The sequence below is a fragment of the Ranitomeya variabilis genome, chromosome 2, assembly GCF_051348905.1.
Source record: "Ranitomeya variabilis isolate aRanVar5 chromosome 2, aRanVar5.hap1, whole genome shotgun sequence".
Taxonomy (NCBI): domain Eukaryota; kingdom Metazoa; phylum Chordata; class Amphibia; order Anura; family Dendrobatidae; genus Ranitomeya; species Ranitomeya variabilis.
Genome location: NC_135233.1, coordinates 801,891,112 through 801,910,202, shown reverse-complemented (window position 1 = coordinate 801,910,202; position 19,091 = coordinate 801,891,112). Strand labels below are relative to the sequence as shown.

Here is a 19,091-nt window from a genome sequence, read left to right as displayed (position 1 = left end):
TTTGACAAAGAAGGGTTCTGATGTGACTAATTGGTCTTCTGCGGCTGTGGAGGCCTTTCGGGAGCTGAAGCGTCGGTTTTCTTCGGCTCCGGTCTTATGTCAGCCAGATGTCTCACTTCCCTTCCAGGTGGAGGTTGATGCTTCCGAGATTGGAGCGGGGGCTGTTTTGTCGCAGAGAAGCCCCAATGGCTCTGTGATGAAGCCATGTGCTTTCTTTTCAAGAAAGTTTTCGCCTGCCGAGCGGAATTATGATGTCGGTAATCGGGAGCTGTTGGCTATGAAGTGGGCATTTGAGGAGTGGCGACATTGGCTCGAGGGAGCTAAACATCGTGTGGTGGTCTTGACTGATCACAAGAATTTGATTTATCTCGAGTCGGCCAAGCGGCTGAATCCCAGACAGGCTCGTTGGTCGTTGTTTTTCTCTCGTTTTGATTTCATGGTCTCGTACCTGCCGGGTTCGAAGAATGTGAAGGCTGATGCTCTTTCTAGGAGTTTTGTGCCTGACTCTCCTGGAGATTCAGAGCCGGCTGGTATCCTTAGAGAAGGGGTGATTTTGTCTGCCATCTCCCCAGATTTGCGACGTGTGCTGCAAGAGTTTCAGGCGGATAGACCTGACTGCTGTCCACCGGAGAGACTGTTTGTGCCGGATAGATGGACCAACAGAGTCATCTCCGAGGTTCATTCTTCGGTGTTGGCAGGCCATCCTGGAATATTTGGTACCAGAGACTTGGTGGCCAGGTCTTTTTGGTGGCCTTCCTTGTCGCGGGATGTGCGTTCCTTTGTGCAGTCTTGTGGAATTTTTGCTCGGGCGAAGCCTTGCTGTTCTCGTGCCAGTGGTTTGCTGTTACCTTTGCCTGTCCCGAAGAGGCCTTGGACGCACATTTCCATGGATTTTATTTCAGATCTCCCTGTCTCTCAGTGAATGTCTGTCATCTGGGTGGTGTGTGATCGTTTTTCTAAGATGGTCCATTTGGTGCCCTTGCTTAAGTTGCCTTCCTCCTCTGAGTTGGTTCCACTGTTTTTTCAAAATGTGGTCCGTTTACACGGGATTCCTGAGAACATTGTTTCTGACAGAGGATCCCAGTTTGTGTCTAGATTTTGGCGGACCTTTTGTGCTAAGTTCGGCATTGAATTGTCTTTTTCGTCGGCCTTCCATCCTCAGACGAATGGCCAAACCGAGCGAACTAATCAGACCTTAGAGACTTATTTAAGATGTTTTGTTTCTGCTGACCAGGACGACTGGGTTACTTTTTTGCCGTTGGCCGAGTTTGCCCTTAATAATCGGGCTAGTTCTGCTACTTTGGTTTCTCCTTTTTTTTGTAATTCGGGGTTTCATCCTCGTTTTTCCTCGGGTCAGGTGGAGCCTTCTGACTGTCCTGGAGTGGATGTTGTGGTGGATAGGTTGCATCAGATTTGGAATCATGTGGTGGACAATTTGAAGTTGTCAGAAGAGAAGGCTCAGCTCTTTGCCAACCGCCGTCGCTGTGTGGGTCCCCGACTTCGCGTTGGGGACTTGGTGTGGTTGTCTTCTCGCTTCGTTCCTATGAAGGTCTCCTCTCCTAAGTTCAAGCCTCGGTTTATCGGTCCTTATAAGATTCTGGAAGTCCTTGGCCCTGTGTCATTCCGTCTGGACCTCCTGGCATCATTTGCTATTCATAATGTGTTCCATCGCTCGTTGTTGCGGAGGTATGTGGTACCTGTGGTTCCTCCGGTTGAGCCTCCTGCCCCGGTGCTGGTTGAGGGAGAATTGGAATATGTGGTGGAGAAGATCTTGGATTCTCGTGTTTCTAGACGGAGGCTCCAGTATTTGGTCAAGTGGAGGGGCTATGATCAGGAGGATAATTCTTGGGTTGTCGCCTCTGATGTTCATGCGGCCGATTTGGTTCGTGCCTTCCATGTGGCTCATCCTGATCGCCCGGGGGGTTTTCATGAGGGTTCGGTGACCCCTCCTTAAGGGGGGGTACTGTTGTGAACTCTGTTTTCAGGCTCCCTCTTGTGGTCACTGGTGGTATGGTGTGACTTTTGCTTTGGGCTCCCCCTGGTGGCTTTGTTTGTTATCCTGCTGGTCTCTGGCTAACAGCTGGTTCGTTATCCTCTGGGAGGTTCCTATATAGCTCTGTTTTACTTTCACTTGTTGCTGGCTGTCGATGTAATCAGTGCTACTCAGATTCCTTCTGACTACCTTGCTCCCAGTCCATCCAGGACAAGCTAAGTTTTGTTTGCTCATTTTTTGATCAGCAGTGTTTATCATGTTTTCTTGTCCTGCTTGCTAAAATGTGATTCCCTCGCTTGCTGGATGCTCTAGTGGACTGAGTTTCTCCCCACACACCATTAGTTGGTGCGTGGGTTCTTGAAATCTCAGGATGGATATTTTGTAAGGGTTTTTTATTGATCGCATAGACCCCTGCTCTATTTTCTGCTTTCTAGTACTAGTGGGCCTCTTTTGCTGAATCTGATTTCATCCCTACGTATGTGCCTTCTTCTTACTTCACCGTTAATATTTGTTGGGGGCTTCTATATCTTTGGGGATTATTTGTCTGGAGGCAAGCGAGGTCTTTCTTTCTCTTTAGGGGTAGCTAGTTCCTCAGGCTGGCTTGAGACGTCTAGGAATTTTTTAGGCACGTTCACCGGCTACCTCTAGTTGTGTTGGATTGGTTCAGATTTGCGATCAGTCCAGTTACCATCTCCCTAGAGCTTGTCCTTAGTTTATTCACTTGCTGGTCTATTCGTGATCCTCAGCCACTAAGGATCATAACCGACTTCCCCCGGAACTCCGATCATTGCAACGGAGGTCTGGAGGAAAGTCCATGTGCAGCGTTTACCATCGGAAAGTGACTGTTCAGCACAAACACCAAACTTTTAAGTTCGGGTTCGCTCATCTCTATTCTCAAGTCATCAGTCAGTTCTCTTCTCGTCTTTGTGTTCTCCATGCTTAGTGTGGCATACGCAGACACACAATGCAAAGATTGAGTCAACTTCTACCCTTTTTATCTGATTTCAGGTGTGATTTCCATTTTGCCCACACCTGTTACTTGCCCCAGGTGAGTTTGAACAAGCCTCACATGCTTGAAGAAAAGTTGTTTACCCACAATTTTGGAAAGGTGCCAACAATTTTGTTCCTCACATTTTTTTTTGTGAAACTATGGCCAATCTGCTTTTTTTCCTGGTTTGTTGTGTTCCAGTACACACAAAGAAAATAAACGTGTAATTGCAATAATTGTCTGGGAGAAATACTTAATTTACTGGAATGATTTCAAGGCTGCCAACACTTTCGGTCATGACTGTATAACTATTTACATCTTCCGTCACTTTTTGTGTTTTCCTCAAAAGAAATAGGTTCTCTTTAAATATAAATTCTAATGTCGTAATATATATCAGTTTATTATTGAATGATAGTGATGTCACCAATTAAAAAGTTTAGGCCACAATACTATAAATAATTGTTCTCTGAATTTTCCCACAGAATATACTGAAATAATTTCTTTCTGTGGGAAGAGAAATGTGATACAGAAATGTCAAAAGGAATTGACTTTCACTGGGGGATAAAAATCACTTCTAATGTTCAGAACAAGGCCAGTTTCCATGTATCCATCAGTGAAGTGTTTAGAGCTCTGAACTTCGTCTGTTTGTAACTTACTTTATTGTTTACAAAATTAGTCAATTAAATTTCATCTCAAGCTACTCTAAGAGTCAAGATTAAAGTGCAATTACACTCTTGGGAAAACAGTTTCTAACCCTGATGAAAGCATTAACATACTGTATCTCTTTTTAATAACATATCTTGGATAACATTAAAGGGGTTATCCGGGATTGGGAAAAATGATCGTAAACCCTTTCTCCAAAAATAGAACTACTCTTGTATATGGTATGTGTCTTGTATTGCAACCAGCGCAATCCATTATAGTGGGGAGTATCATTAGTACCAGAGAAAATCTTCATATAATCTTGTTGCTGTTTTTGTTTAAAAAAAACCCCAAAACCTCCAAAAAACAGCAGACTTTTTCCTTTGTCCTGAACATTCTTTAGAAATTATCTATTTAGTAAAATATTAAAGAGTATTAAAATGTATGAAATCGTACAGTATTAGAGAACCAGTAAGTAATGTTAAGGTACAAAGTTTATGTATGTAATGTATAAGGTATAAATCAGATACTGTAATTTTGTACCTTACAGTTGTAGTTGTATCTTCTAAAGACATTGGATTAAAAATAATGTTTTTTTTATCAAGATACGCTTTGTTGGAAGAATAAGGATTTGATCTGTCTCTAAAGCAGTTTCAGCAGGGGCGTGATTAGAAATAATAAGGCCTCAAAGAAAAAGTCCTAATTGCGTAGCTCCCCCTAAATAAATAATATATATATATATATGTAGGCCCAGTCAGGATACAAAGGCACAGAAGGGAATATTACCCGACCTTTAAAGCCCATGAGATGGACATGTATTATGTCACTTAAAAACAGTAATTGTTCCTCTACATACCCAAGTGCACAGTGTCCACCCTTTCAATATGATGCCTCCTGTCACCTCACCCCAAGGTTGATGGTGCCTCAGGCCTTGCACAGTATGATGCTTGCAAAGCATCCCACCAAGTATGACACCCCCCGCCCTCCATGCAGTATGAAGACCCCACTGTCCCCATATAGTATGATTGCTCCCACAGTCCCTGTTGCACCATTGTATCCCACTGTATCAGCACGCTGCGGTTGCAGATGCCATTAAAGTGAAATGCCCCACCTCGCAGGCCCAATAGCGGTCACATGTCCTGCCGCTACTGGTGGTACGCAATAGCCTCAGCCATATCACAAGATATATTTCAGATCAGTGACCGGTCACCTGTATTTAACCAATAGCAAGCATTTAAGGAGTTCTCCATAACTTTAACATTGATGGCCATTAAATGGTCAGTGGTGTATCAGCACTATCTTCAGGAAGTGATTTTTTTAGTTGTAAGACAACATCATTTTTGGATGTGATTTGCAGATTGCCTGCTTAAGACATTATCAAATGAGATTACGTTGTTTGACAATACCATGACCATTTCATTTTCTACTCCATTCTGAGTGATGTTCAGATTGGAATCCAAAGTCATTTAGTAAAACAGGATTTTACAGTGTCCTTACCACTTTACTTATTGTTTACTTTGCCGTTGATGTTAATATCAGCTGTGACTGGAATTGCTCTTAATCTTCACAAAGCACATTATGTTCTCAAAAGACATTAAAACTCGGGCAATCTGCTTTTTAACATTGGTGCATTGGAGCGAATGTTATTTTCTAAAAGCCATTCGGCTTACATAAGAGTACTAGAGGTCTGTGTGTATATGTACTCACAGATATTTCTCATCGTACAGGAACGATACCTTCATGTTCAGGTTCAGGTACGTTCACAACAGTTACACAATGCAAAAGGTTAATATGTATGTATTTACATTTTGCAACTCCGCAAAACTACTGACATTTTCAAAAATGCTTCAATGAGTGTAAATGCCACACTGTACTCTCGTACCTTTAAATTGCATACCCAATCAGGGGTTCATTTTAAGAATAATCTAAAGAGATGCTGTGGAATTTCCTATTGTTATTTACTTGTGTGAATAAAAAGCCGTTACAACTAAGATTTGTACAACGTTGGAAAACCAGCAGAAGGTTTACATGGAATTACAGCTCCTTTCAATTGCCTTGCTGGACCCGCATATATTTTCCTAATGTGTTTCCATAGTCAATATATTGAGCTTTACGCAGGGAACCTATAAATATCAGTGAGAACCAAGGAACAGAATGGGCATAGCCTGAGTATCACCACCTGTGGATCTCCAACTAGAAGAAAATTATTACTACTTAACATATCCACAACATATCCACAACTCCAGAGCTGTAGACAGATCATGTTCTCTGTCACGACACAGCTGTCGGGTGACCTGGGACCAGGGGCTTCTTCCCTGTCTCTAACACTAGAGGGCGCCCTAGCTCACCCTACTCCCCGGGACACTTCTAAACGTGAAGATACCAGGGCCTCCACCCTTGCCTTATCTCCTGAGTTAGCCCTCCATCTGTTCTCTTTCCCGACCCAGGGAACAGGGGTGCTATTGGGCACCGTAGTACACCAACCCGACAAACAAGGCAACACAAACAAGGGTTAACGGAAAACTCCAGGCATACAAATATTCACTTACATATAACAGAGGAATGCACTGAGACATGGAGGTAGGGGAATAAACCAAAATAGAGAAGGATAGGGAATTACCACACTTACAAACCGAACAACAGTCACAGATAACTCCTCTAACTCTCCTTCTCATATGAACTCCTCTCCCTCCGTTAGCCATGCAGCAAACGCTTGCTTTGACAAGGATTTGTAACTACCCAAATTATAAAGGGGAAAGGAGTGGCTAACCGAGCTCAGCTGTGAGCACAGGGATTTCCAACATGGCCAATTAACACCTGTTATGCCAGAAGAAATAAACACATTTAAAATGAAGGAGAAGGGCTTCTTCTCAGTGTCTGAGTAGGAGCAAACAGACACTGCGGTCTTCTGGCTTCACACTGTCGCGGTAACCCCGTGACATTCTCCTTTAACATGAAAAAACTTGTTTTGCGCAAGAATATGGTCATCTTGGCTGATTGCTCGATACCTAATCCTTATAAGTAAAACTTAGTACACTGCTCTTGTATTGTATATTTATTTATTTGAGTTTTACATTGCCATATCGCTTATACTGTGCATCTGCGATATTTCTGTTTGAATATATGGGTCATTTTATGGTCATCAATGAATAGTGGCTGAATTTTTTTATGTCTTGGACACGTTGCATAGTTTTCATGCATGCTTTCATGCATGCTTTGAGGATTTTCTGGTGCTGGGCGCGGCGGGCATGTGACTGCGAGTATGTGATTTTCCTACACGTAGTCACATGCCAACTAGACCTCACTCAAATCAAGTGTATTGAGCAAGGGCAGACACAGTCTAGTCAGAATGTGGTCAGAAGTATGCAGATTGCATACTTGTGGTCACATGACCACCGGGATCAGAGACCGCAGTGCGATGTGAGAGTTCGCAAGTCTGCGGTCATTTCGAGTGGCTGCAGACTTGTAGCCTAACACCAGACAACCCCTTTATGATAAATAAAGAAGCCTGATGACGAATAAGGAAAATGAAAAGGTCTAGTTATACTGTTATTCCCATGCAGTTACATACCGCTTAATTTTAATAACATCATGAGTAATAGTCTTCTCAAATAACATTAATTTATTATCCAGAGGAAGGATACACATACAGATTCTTCAGGAGGACATTTTGAGTGAGAGTGCTTAACTACTTCTGGACTCCCCATAAATTATAAATGTTTGTGTGGTGCGTGTTTACTCTGCAGTGACGTTTTAAAATGCGGTCCACCCAAACGTTTATAGTCTATGGGTGATCCAGAATTAGTTATCTATGCTTAGTGGCCATAGGTTGATCTCATTCTAGCAGATAGATATTCTGAAATAAATAAGAAAGCCAAATCTTTTCAGCTGTTATATAAGTAAAATTATCAATAAATCAACTGGAAGGCAGCCAGATGTTTCAAGGAACCGTACGGACAAGGCTCTCATCTAACATTGTTTTGAAGGGAAATAAAATAGATCATAAATTACTGGTTTCAATTTGATACTGTAAATCAATGTCAAATATCTATCCGTATGGCCGTAGCCATTGCAAATCTGGACCAATTAAAGATATGTGTACATAGTGTGTAAAAAGCATGAAAACAACGAAATATGCACGGACAATCTATTGTATTGGACTAATATACTGTATATAAAGTCCATTTGGCAAATTAAAAGCGGTCATCAGAGTACAACTGAAAGCTTTAAAGGGGATTTCCATGAAAAAAACTCTCAAATGTCCTAGAATGGACTAACCATAAACCTTGTATTATATTTTTTATACTACTTGTCTAATTCTACTAATGTCGTTCACCAGCTTTTATAGATGGTGCTTTGTTGCTCTTAACTGTATTTGAATTAATATGAAAATATTAGAATATTATCCTTTGCTTCTGTATTAGTTCAGTGGATTTGGTTGGTGTCTTCAATAAGAGAGTAATTACTACGGTATGTATCACTTAACGAAATCTTCATTTACTTCAATAGATTCTGGCAACAAGAAATTCAAAAGTACAATTCAGAGAAGCACAGAGACGGGAATGGCAGCTGAAATGAGGAGTCGTATGGTGCGGCAGCCAAGCCGAGAGTCGACAGATGGAAGTATTAACAGTTACAGCTCTGAGGGAAAGTAAGTACATGGTGGAGGAAGATTAACAACAATATGTCTACTATCACTTCACATTTCAATTTATCCATGCAAACAAAAAAAGAATCAGCAGTTGTGATTCCTAGGTCTCATAAAATGGATTGACCTCACACATCATTGTCAGTGCTGTATAGATGTCAACCGATGTGAACTGGAAGAGAAAATATCACATCTAAAGAGTATTTCATTATATTCATGTTATTCATAGGATATTTAGGTCACCATATGAGTTGTTTTCATTTTTGAAGGACAGTAAAGCTTAGCCACAACATTTCGTTGACTTCTGTCCCAATTCTTTTTATAATTCAACTGGTTGTGGTTTGGGCAGACAGCACTGGGCAAGCAGAAGTCTCGTGGGTATATGCACATGATGTCTTTAAGACGCTGACTCATCAGCTAAGGGTTTCCTAAGCAAAACCCCTTTAGGAATAAGCTTTCCTGGAGCATCTTCGATGGTGGTTTTGCCATGGTTTTTCCTCTGTAAGTTAAACTGTTACTAGCGAGTGGCTCTTCCTAGCAGAAGCCACCCTAAGGATAAACTTATTACTTTAACTGCTTCATGGTTTACAAACCCTGAAGTAGTTAAAAGAAGTAACAAAAGATGGAACATGTACACAGCAAGGTTGTTTTTACAGTGTTAGGCTGCCGTCAGCCTAGCACTATATGGTCAGAATTTTCCATCAGTGTTTGTAAGCCAAAACCAGGAGTGGGTGATAAATACAGAAGTGGTGCATATGTTTCTGTTATACTTTTCCTCTTTGTTCCACTCCTGGTTTTGGCTTACAAATACTGATGTAAAATACTGACCAAATACTGATGGTGTGACGGCAGCCTTACAATGTTGTTTTGCATTATGTTAATTTTTTGCAGTGGTTTTGCAACCCTTCTTAGGTGGATTCCAAGCCAAATTTGCCTGAAAAAAAATACATTGTGTGCAGATACCCTTAAAATTGATGTTTAGGGATGAAAAAACAAATCACCTAATGATCAGATTGTTCTACAGAAAAAAAAAGAAGAGAGAAACACTTCACCAAGCCCCTACCACTCCCATTCCTAAGCTCCATGATCTGCCTATGTGATGCAAGCATTAGGTGCCATCACTGGGACTTGTCACTGAGCTAGCCATTCACTAGTCTGCATGCCTTTCTATCAAGTCTGATAAAAAAAACTTCTCCTTTAAGGGCCCATTGTTTGGGAGCTAGCATGGTGTGAATGTAGCCAAAGTTTAACTTTTTGCTGGTTTTGGTTACTAAAAAAACAATCAAACATGACCTCAAGACATAAGTGTGTAGACGCATTGATTAAGTCTCAGCATATATTGTACAGTATATTTTAGGTAGAATCTGTATTCCAAACTTATCTCTAATTTCATTGCAGGATAAATTGAATGTGTGTACCATCTGCACTCTGTTCCATGTGATACCATTAAGTGCTGCAGAGTGCCAAAAGGTCCTGACCTACTGAAACGCGTCATCACCCAGTAATATACAGTAACATTAGTGGCCCATTGATTCATGGTGCTTTTCCTATAAAACCTTTAATTGCTTCTGCGGTTTCATGGAAGAGGACCTATTATTGCTTAGTGTAATCTCTGGTGTATTCTCTGTTCTCTTGAATTGTAATGGCAGGGAATGAGAAATTCCCCAATTCTCGGAAGATTAGCAAGCACTATGGAATAATACAATTCTCTAACAGTCTTTAATGTTGCTTCAAAGTACTGTACTGTGAACTTAGTCCTTGTAAAATATTGGCATGGGGCTGTGACACATAGACCTTTTGTATTTGTACTTCTGAACAGTACCACAGTCACCTAAAAACAGCAAGCAAACCACCACTTTGTACACTGTCTCATGGCCTATCTATAACCTATAAGTATGGTTGGGGTGGTGGGCCAGAACCCCCAGTAGTCTGAAATTGATTACTTGTCCTAAGAATAGCTCTTTAGTATCTTTATCCCAGGCAGTCCTTTTAATAAAAGGAGTTTTTCCAGTCCCTCTGGCTGGTGACATCTAGGTGTTGTGAAGGTTACATACCCAGGAGCCCTTCAATAACTGTGAGAAGGGTGACAGAAGTGTCCACTTCATGAGTATATCAGACTCATAAATTATGTGTCCAGTGTGTTCTCTGATCGCTTCTATTAGCAAACAACCTTTTATTTTAGGCTGATTTGCTGATTTAAGAACAGAACTCTACCAATATAGTTAGTATACCCATATAGTATACTGTCTTTACATAAAGCAGCTGAATATGATGACAGATTCACTCTAATTTCACTGAGTTTTAATACATTAAATCTGATGAAATGTAGTACGAACATAAAGGAATTTAAATGTTTCCAACCTGATACGAGATCTTTATATATATTTTGTTTCCAGCTTAATATTTCCAGGAGTAAGATTGGGAATAGACAGTCAGTTCAGCGACTTTTTGGATGGACTTGGACCTGCTCAACTTGTTGGTCGACAGACATTGGCAACACCTGCAATGGGTAAGAATAGTATCAAGAAAAGACTATTGTGCCCAAATATGAATGCTGTGGACATCTTATTTAAATGGCAGAAATATATAATGTTTAATAACATCTTATGCTGTATTTTAGACTTACATTAGTTGACCTGGTTCAGATGATTACAGAATCAGAAAACCGTTGACTTTAGCAACCAGTGATGTACAGGTGCTTCTCACAAAATTAGAATATCATCAAAAAGTTAATTTATTTCAGTTCTTCAATACAAAAAGTGAAACTCATATATTATAGAGAGTCATTACAAACAGAGTGATCAAGTGTTTATTTCTGTTAATGTTGATGATTATGGCTATCAATGTCTGATTGGTCGGCATCCCCATCAATCAGCTGTTCTCAGTGTCGGTGACAGCCGCCGCCAGTCGGGACTGCTCAGTTGCAGAGTTGCTCCGTCTTCTGATAGTGGCGACCCATAGGTACTGCACATCCGCCTCCTACTGATTTGAATAGGAGACGGATGTTCAGTACTCAGCCACGGCCACTATCAGAAGACAGAGCAGTTCCATAATTGAGTATTCTGGGCGATGGCCGCCGAGACGGAGAACAGCTGATTGACCGGGGTGTCGGACCCCGACCAATCAGACATTGATGACCTATCCTAAGGCCATCAATGATTTACTGATGTGAAGCTTAATGTTCCTGTCAAAAAGTTGGTGGCTACACCAATCTTCTGGTACTCTTCGTATCTTGGGAAGCAGGGTGTTATAGTGGAAATGTTTACATAATTGTAAACATTTTTCAGACAAGCCCAGCATTATGTCCAAACTTCAAGCACTTGTAACATATGGGCACTGAACATTCTGCTGACTTTTCTGGCAGCACAAAGTATAATTACACATTAACTGTTTCATTTTAGAAATGATGAGATCATTGTGGCCAAGAGATGCAGCATTTTCAAGGCAATGACTGTGCATACATAATAGTACCAAAATACATGAAATCGCTTCAGCTTTGAAATATAAAATATTTAGATTTTTATGAGAATTGTGAAATAGATTTGACCATAAAATAAACTACTTTCAATAACAAGGTGGAAATCTCAGGAGAAATCTACTATCTTTACGCTGCAGAATTCAGCAAACTTTTGGTATAAAAAAACAACAGAACTGCAGAATGTTGTAAAACATCATCACAAGCCACTTCCATTGACCTACATGTGCTTATGCAGTGCACTGGCCTCCACTTCACTTGCACAATGTGCATGTATGGAATACCACTTTAGGTGGCTAGTGATGATGTACCTCATCTGTGGGCCATCAATCAATCCAGGAGAATTGTCATTCATCTTGACTCTTCCAAAGAGTGGCTCCACCTGTCCAAGTGACTTCTCGCTGCTGTTTTTAATACAGCGATCAGCTATATTCCACCCAATGCTGTTAACCTGTCATTAGCCTAAATAATAGTTTGGTTGTGGTAGCCAGCTAGATTTGATTTGAATTACTTGGCGGGACCCAAACCATTTTCCACATCAGTTCATTAATCTATAACTGCTGGCCTGGTATTCTGAGAACCACCTCCTACCTGATGGCATCTGCAAGTCTTCTTTTGATTACTTTGCCAGCACAGTGTTCTGTAGTAGGTGTGCTTAGAAATAGAAGTTTTCCAGAAGTGAAAAAATGTTCAGGTTTTCTACACAGTTGGATATTACTGGTCTCCGCTTTTGGATTATATGGCTTAAGTTTAAAATTACATACATTTGCTTAAACATTTATCTTAGATGTTGCCCCAAGCCCAGCATTCTTCGGGTTGGAGTAAAACTCATTCACAGTAACATTAGTTTGCTAGCCTAGGAACTTATTGCATTGCTTTACTCTCAAGCTGCACAATAATGTTCTGTCTGACTTATATTTATGGGTTTTGTCTCCCAAGAGTTGGTATAATCCTGTAAATATTAGTTCAGTAAAAATGGTTGTGTGTAAGAGTATATTAACCAGTAGCAGAGTTGTCCAACCACATTTTTCAACTGTCCTCTGTTTATCTGATTGTAGGAGCATGGAGAAATGGAGAGGAGACATAGCACCACAATGCCCACTTGTGGTTTTAATTTCCGTGTTATTAACTCAGGTGAAGATATCTAGGTTCCTGCACCCCTCTTTTCCTGGAATAGTAATTTTCAATAGGTAATAGTAAGCAATGGGTATGATAGAAAACCACTAACGAAATAAATAATATGGCAGCAATAAGTGGATAAATAATAAACATAGTAACATAGTTATTAAGGTTGAAGGAAGACTTTAAGTCCATCTAGTTCAACCAATAGCCTAACCTAACATGCCCTAACATGTTGATCCAGAGGAAGGCAAAAAAAAACCATGTGGCAAAGAGTAAGCTCCACATTGGGGAAAAAAATTCCTTCCCGACTCCACATACGGCAATCAGACTAGTTCCCTGGATCAACAACCTAGCAAGGAATCTAGTATATATACCCTGCAACATTATACTTTTCAAGAAAGGCATCCCGTCCCCCTTTAAATTTAAGTAATGAATCACTCATTACAACATCATACGGCAGAGAGTTCCATAGTCTCACTGCTCTTACAGTAAAGAATCCGCGTCTGTTATTATACTTAAACCTTCTTTCCTCCAGACGTAGAGGATGCCCCCTTGTCCCTGTCTCAGGTCTATGATTAAAAAGATCATCAGAAAGGTCTTTGTACTGTCCCCTCATATATTTATACATTAACATAAGATCACCCCTTAGCCTTCGTTTTTCCAAACTAAATAGCCCCAAGTGTAATAACCTATCTTGGTATTGCAGACCCTCCAGTCCTCTAATAACCTTGGTCGCTCTTCCCTGCACCCGCTCTAGTTCAGCTATGTCTTTCTTATATACTGGAGACCAGAACTGTACACAGTATTCTAAGTGTGGTCGAACTAGTGACTTGTATAGAGGTAAAATTATGTTCTCATGAGCATCTATGCCTCTTTTAATGCATCCCATTATTTTATTTGCCTTTGTAGCAGCTGCCTGACACTGACCACTGAATATGAGTTTGTCATCCACCCATACACCCAGGTCTTTTTCATTGACGGTTTTGCCCAGAGTTTTAGAATTAAGCACATAGTTATACATCTTATTACTTCTACCCAAGTGCATGACCTTACATTTATCCCCTTTAAAGCTCATTTTCCATTTATCAGCCCAAGCTTCTAGTTTACATAGATCATCCTGTAATATAAAATTGTCCTCCTCTGTATTGATTACCCTGCAGAGTTTAGTGTCATCTGCAAATATTGAAATTCTGCTCTGTATGCCCCCTACAAGGTCATTAATAAATATGTTAAAAAGAAGAGGGTCCAATACTGACCCCTGTGGTACCCCACTGCTAACTGCGACCCAGTCTGAGTGTGCTTCATTAATAACCACCCTTTGTTTCCTATCCCTGAGCCAGCTCTTAACCCACTTACACATATTTTCCCCTATCCCCATTATTCTCATTTTATATATCAACCTTTTGTGTGGCACTGTATCAAAAGCCTTTGAAAAGTCCATATACACTACGTCCACAGCGTTCCCTTGGTCCAGTCTGGAACTTATCTCCTCATAGAAATTGATCAGATTAGTCTGACAGGAACGGTCCCTAGTAAACCCATGCTGATATTGGGTCATGAGGTTATTCCTCTTTAGATACTCCAGCATAGCATCTCTTAGAATACCCTCCAGGATTTTACCCGAAGTAGAGGTTAAGCTTACTGGCCTATAATTTCCGAGTTCAGTTTTTGTCCCTTTTTGAATATTGGCACCACATTTGCTATACGCCAGTCCTGTGGTACAGACACTGTTAGTATGGAGTCCTTAAAGATTAAAAATAATGGTTTATCAATGACTGTACTTAATTCCTGCAGTACTCGGGGGTGTGTCCCATCTGGGCCCGGAGATTTGTCAATTTTAGTGATTTTTAGACGCCGTCGTACTTCCTGCTGGGTTAAGCAGGTGACACTTAATGGGGAATTTTTGTTATCACTGATCATATTGTCTGCCATGGGATTTTCTTGTGTAAATACTGATGAAAAAAGTCATTTAGCATATTGGCTTTTTCCTCATCCTCATCCACCATTTCACCCAGACTATTTTTAAGGGGGCCAACACTATCATTTTTTAGTTTCTTACTATTTATGTAGTTAAAGAATATTTTGGGATTATTTTTACTCTCTCTGGCAATGAGTCTCTCTGTCTCAATCTTTGCTGCCTTGATTTGCTTTTTACAGAATTTATTTTTCTGTATTTATTTAATGCCTCCTCACTACCTACTTCCTTTAATTCTCTAAATGCTTTCTTTTTGTCACTTATTGTGCCCCTTACAGCTCTATTTAGCCATATTGGTTTCCTCCTATTTCTAGTATGTTTACTCCCATACGGTATATACTGTGCACAGGTCCTATCCAGGATGCTAATAAATGTCTCCCATTTTCTTTGTGTATTTTTGTGTCTCAGGATATCGTCCCAGTTAATTGCACTAAGATCATCTCTCATCCGTTGGAAATTTGCCCTCCTGAAGTTTAGTGTCCTTGTCACCCCTCTACTACCCATCTTATTAAAGGATACATGAAAACGTATTATTTTGTGATCACTATTCCCCAAGTGACCCCCAACCCTTATATTTGATATGCGGTCTGGCCTGTTGGTTAATATTAGGTCTAGCAGTGCCCCCCTTCTTGTTGGGTCCTGAACCAGTTGTGAAAGGTAATTGTCTCTCATAGTTGTCAAAAACCGATTACCTTTGCTGGAACTCCAGATTTCCGTTCCCCAATCTATTTCAGGGTAGTTGAAGTCCCCCATAATAATGACTTCTCCTTGAGTCGCAGCTTCATCTATTTGCTTTATGAGGATATTCTCCGTTGCTTCCATTATTTTTGGAGACTTATATCAAACCCCTATCAGTAATTTAGTATTTTTTCCCCCTCCCCTTATCTCCACCCACAGGGAGAGGGAAAAATAATAAATTACTAAATTACTATTAAATAAAACTTGACTTTTAATCAAAAGGCTAATAAAACCATAGACAAATATAGTTCAAATGGACCAAAAGTGCGGAATATAGTGCAACACATAAACAGCAACAATTCAATTAGTAATTGCATGTAATATCATCAGTACTGACCATCATATATGACAATAAGTCCTGGCAGCATCCAATTAATGACAACATGCAGGCAATGTAATAGCAGACCTGAGTACAAATGTCAGACAATAATGTTGGAATTCCATTGCTGATAATCACGACAATAAACAGTCTGACCTGATGGTTATGCATATGAGCCAGTTAATCAATGAGAGCATGTATCAGACGACGTATCTTGTCACAGTGATCCATTGGGGATAAGTTATATGGCAAGGTGCGCTGCTCCCAACGGGTTTCCTTTATAAAATTCTTCAAGGGAGTCTATAGCATAAAGGTGGGGTCTCCCACCATGATGGCACCACAAGACCACTGGTCTCTGATCCTCAGACCACTGTGCGGTGTGATAAGGCATCATGCTTTCTTCAGTGAAGCACCGTGATTAAATCATATGTGCTGGCAACACTTCTGCTCGGCAGAACGCAGCACCCTGTCATTAACCGCAAGCTTCACTGACGAGTGAATGTCACTTCCGGGCAGCACCTGACCTGAATTCTAGCATGTATACAAGACGCACTGATAGGTGGCGCTACATTGGCGTGTATTGTGCACTCATAATGCAGGGGGTGGGACATAAAAAAGAGAGACACTCCCCACTAACCTCCCTGACTGAAATGAGTGTACACATTGAACATGTGGGCCAAAATCCTTATCATAGCACTGACATTGCGATTTGGGTACATGTATAATAAATACTTGGTGGGGAGTATCAATCATAATACTACACCAACATCACCCTTAAGGGGGCAAAACATGTAAAAATCCAAAACAATAATGATTAGCAATAAGGACAAGAGGCGCAGGTGTCCCGATACACAGAATAAATTATCCCTGAACCAACAGCATTTAAATTGACAAGAGCAAAAATTATTAATTGAAGGAAATCCCTCAGAAATTAGGCAAGCACTAGTCAAGGCAGAGCAAACAGAATACAGACTGAGCGACAGGCATGTGGATGAGGGACAATGGGGTGGGATTTGGGTTAAACAAAGCACAGAAAATTATTAGAGAGGTTGTCAATGGTGGGAATAGGAGTAATGTGCCTAACATACCATCTATTAACCAACTAGCTGAAAGCTACCTGACAGTGGAGGTTGGCACCCTAAAAAACCTGCACAAATGGCGCCCCCACTCTGTGACGGCTGTCCCTCCTCACTCTGACCCTATAAGGCCCTTAGCTACAAAAACAAGTGTACGAAAGTTGTTCGTTTAGCCCATTCGGGGTGACAGTGTTCTACCAAAAGATCCATCGAGACTCTTTTTGCAAGATTTTGCAATCCCAATCACCTCCCCTATGTGGTGTCTTCATTTGATCTATCCCCACAAAGCTAACTACACTCTGATTGCCTAGGTGAAGATTATTAATGTGTCTCTCCAGTGGAGTGTCTCTCTGGTTAGTGATGTCCCTGAGATGCTCTCCCATCCTTCTTCTAAATTCTCTCTTAGTTTTACCAATGTATTCAATGCCACATCGGCAATTGATTTTGTAGATGATCCCTTTGGACCTGCAGTTGATAAAGGATCTGATGTCAAAGGATTCACCTGTAATATTACTTTTAAGAGTCTTGGTTTGGGAAATATATTTACAGGCTAAGCATCCACTACATCTATGGCATCCTCTAATGGTTGATTGTAACCAATTTCTGTCATCCTGTGCGGTGTAGTAGCTATGTACAAGCCTATCCCTAAGCAAACTGCCTTTTTTGTAAGTAGTTGAAGGAGCTGATTTCACAATGCCACCAATATCTTCATCCATCTGTAAGATGGGACAATGTTTCTGTAATATATTCTTTACTTGGTAGGTTCTGTTGGAATATGTAGTAATAAATCTACATGTGTCATCTCTACCAGTGTTTTTTGGTGTGGCATTCAAAAGACTTCAACGATCCTTTTCACGAGTTTCCTTGTAGGTTTTAATGAGAATTCTTTTTGGGTAGCCCCTCTCCACAAACCTGTCGCCCAACTCTGCAACCTGTACCTCAAAATAAGCGTCATTGGAGCAATTGCTTCGCTGTCGCATGAACTGCCCTTTAGGGATTACTTTCTTCAGTGGTAAAGGGTGATTACTCTCCCACCTTAATAGTGAATTTGTGGCAGTTGCTTTCCTATGGGTTTGAGTCATCAATTTCTCATTGATTTTATTTTGGATCAGTAAGTCCAAAAAGGGAAGTTTTTCCACACCAATTTCAAATGTGAAATGTAAATTGAGATTGTTTATATTCAGCTTACCCACAAACTCTTTAAACTGTGCCGAATCCCCTCTCCAGATAACTAGAATATCGTCTATGAAATGAGTCCACATTGTGACATTCTCACTGCCCTCCACAGGGATGTCTCCAAAGACCACATTTTCCCACCAGCCCAGGAAAAGATTGGCATATGATGGGGCACAGGGTCTCCCCATTGCTGTACCCCTGAGCTGGTGGAAATACTTCCTGTGAAAGGTAAAGACATTCCTGGATAAGCAGAACACCAAGGCTTTAAGAATGAAGTCATTGTGATTTTGAAATTATCGACCTCTACTATGGAGAAAGAATTCCACTGCCAGCAAACCCATATCATGTGGAATGGATGAGTATAATGACTTGACATCAATGCTAGCCAGCATTATGTCCGAGTCCAGAGTCAGGCCCTCTATTTTTCTCAAGAGGTCACTGGTGTCACATATAAATGAATTGAGACCCGTGACAAAGGGCTTGAGAATATGATTGAGACAGACACTTAGGTTCTGGGTAAGACTGTCCACACCTGAAACAATAGGATGCCCCTTTAAGGGGTTCAAACCTTTGAGAATCTTTGGTAGGCTATAAAAGGTCACCACAGTAGGAAATATAGGGCAAATTAAATCATGATCTTGCTTTCTGATGACACGGTTATCCAGGCCCTCCTTGGCCAGTCTCCCCAGCTCCAGCATGAAATCACTTTGTGGATTTACTTTCAAAATATTATAGCACTCCCTATCCTGTAGCATCTTGCTACACATACTGTGATAGTCTGCTGTGTTCATAATCACCACATTGCCCCCCTTAACGGATTGATTAATGGTAATTGTGTAGTCCTTCTCTAACGTGCAGAGTGCAGTCATTTCAGACTTTGTCATATTAAATTTATTTCTCAGATCTTTTCTTTCAAGATCCCTAAGTTCCTCCATCACC

At 40.8% G+C, this 19,091-nt stretch overlaps 1 protein-coding gene across 31 annotated transcripts in view; it reads left to right on the top strand.

The window, feature by feature from the left end:
- RIMS1 (regulating synaptic membrane exocytosis 1) overlaps positions 1-19,091 on the top strand; it is a 535,376-nt gene that overhangs the window by 500,277 nt on the left and 16,008 nt on the right. For all 31 annotated transcript variants that reach the window (XM_077289909.1, XM_077289904.1, XM_077289921.1 and 28 more), the window contains 2 exons: positions 8,133-8,274; positions 10,668-10,780. In XM_077289909.1, coding sequence (XP_077146024.1) covers positions 8,133-8,274; positions 10,668-10,780 — 255 coding nt within the window. The remainder of the gene's footprint in view (positions 1-8,132; positions 8,275-10,667; positions 10,781-19,091) is intronic.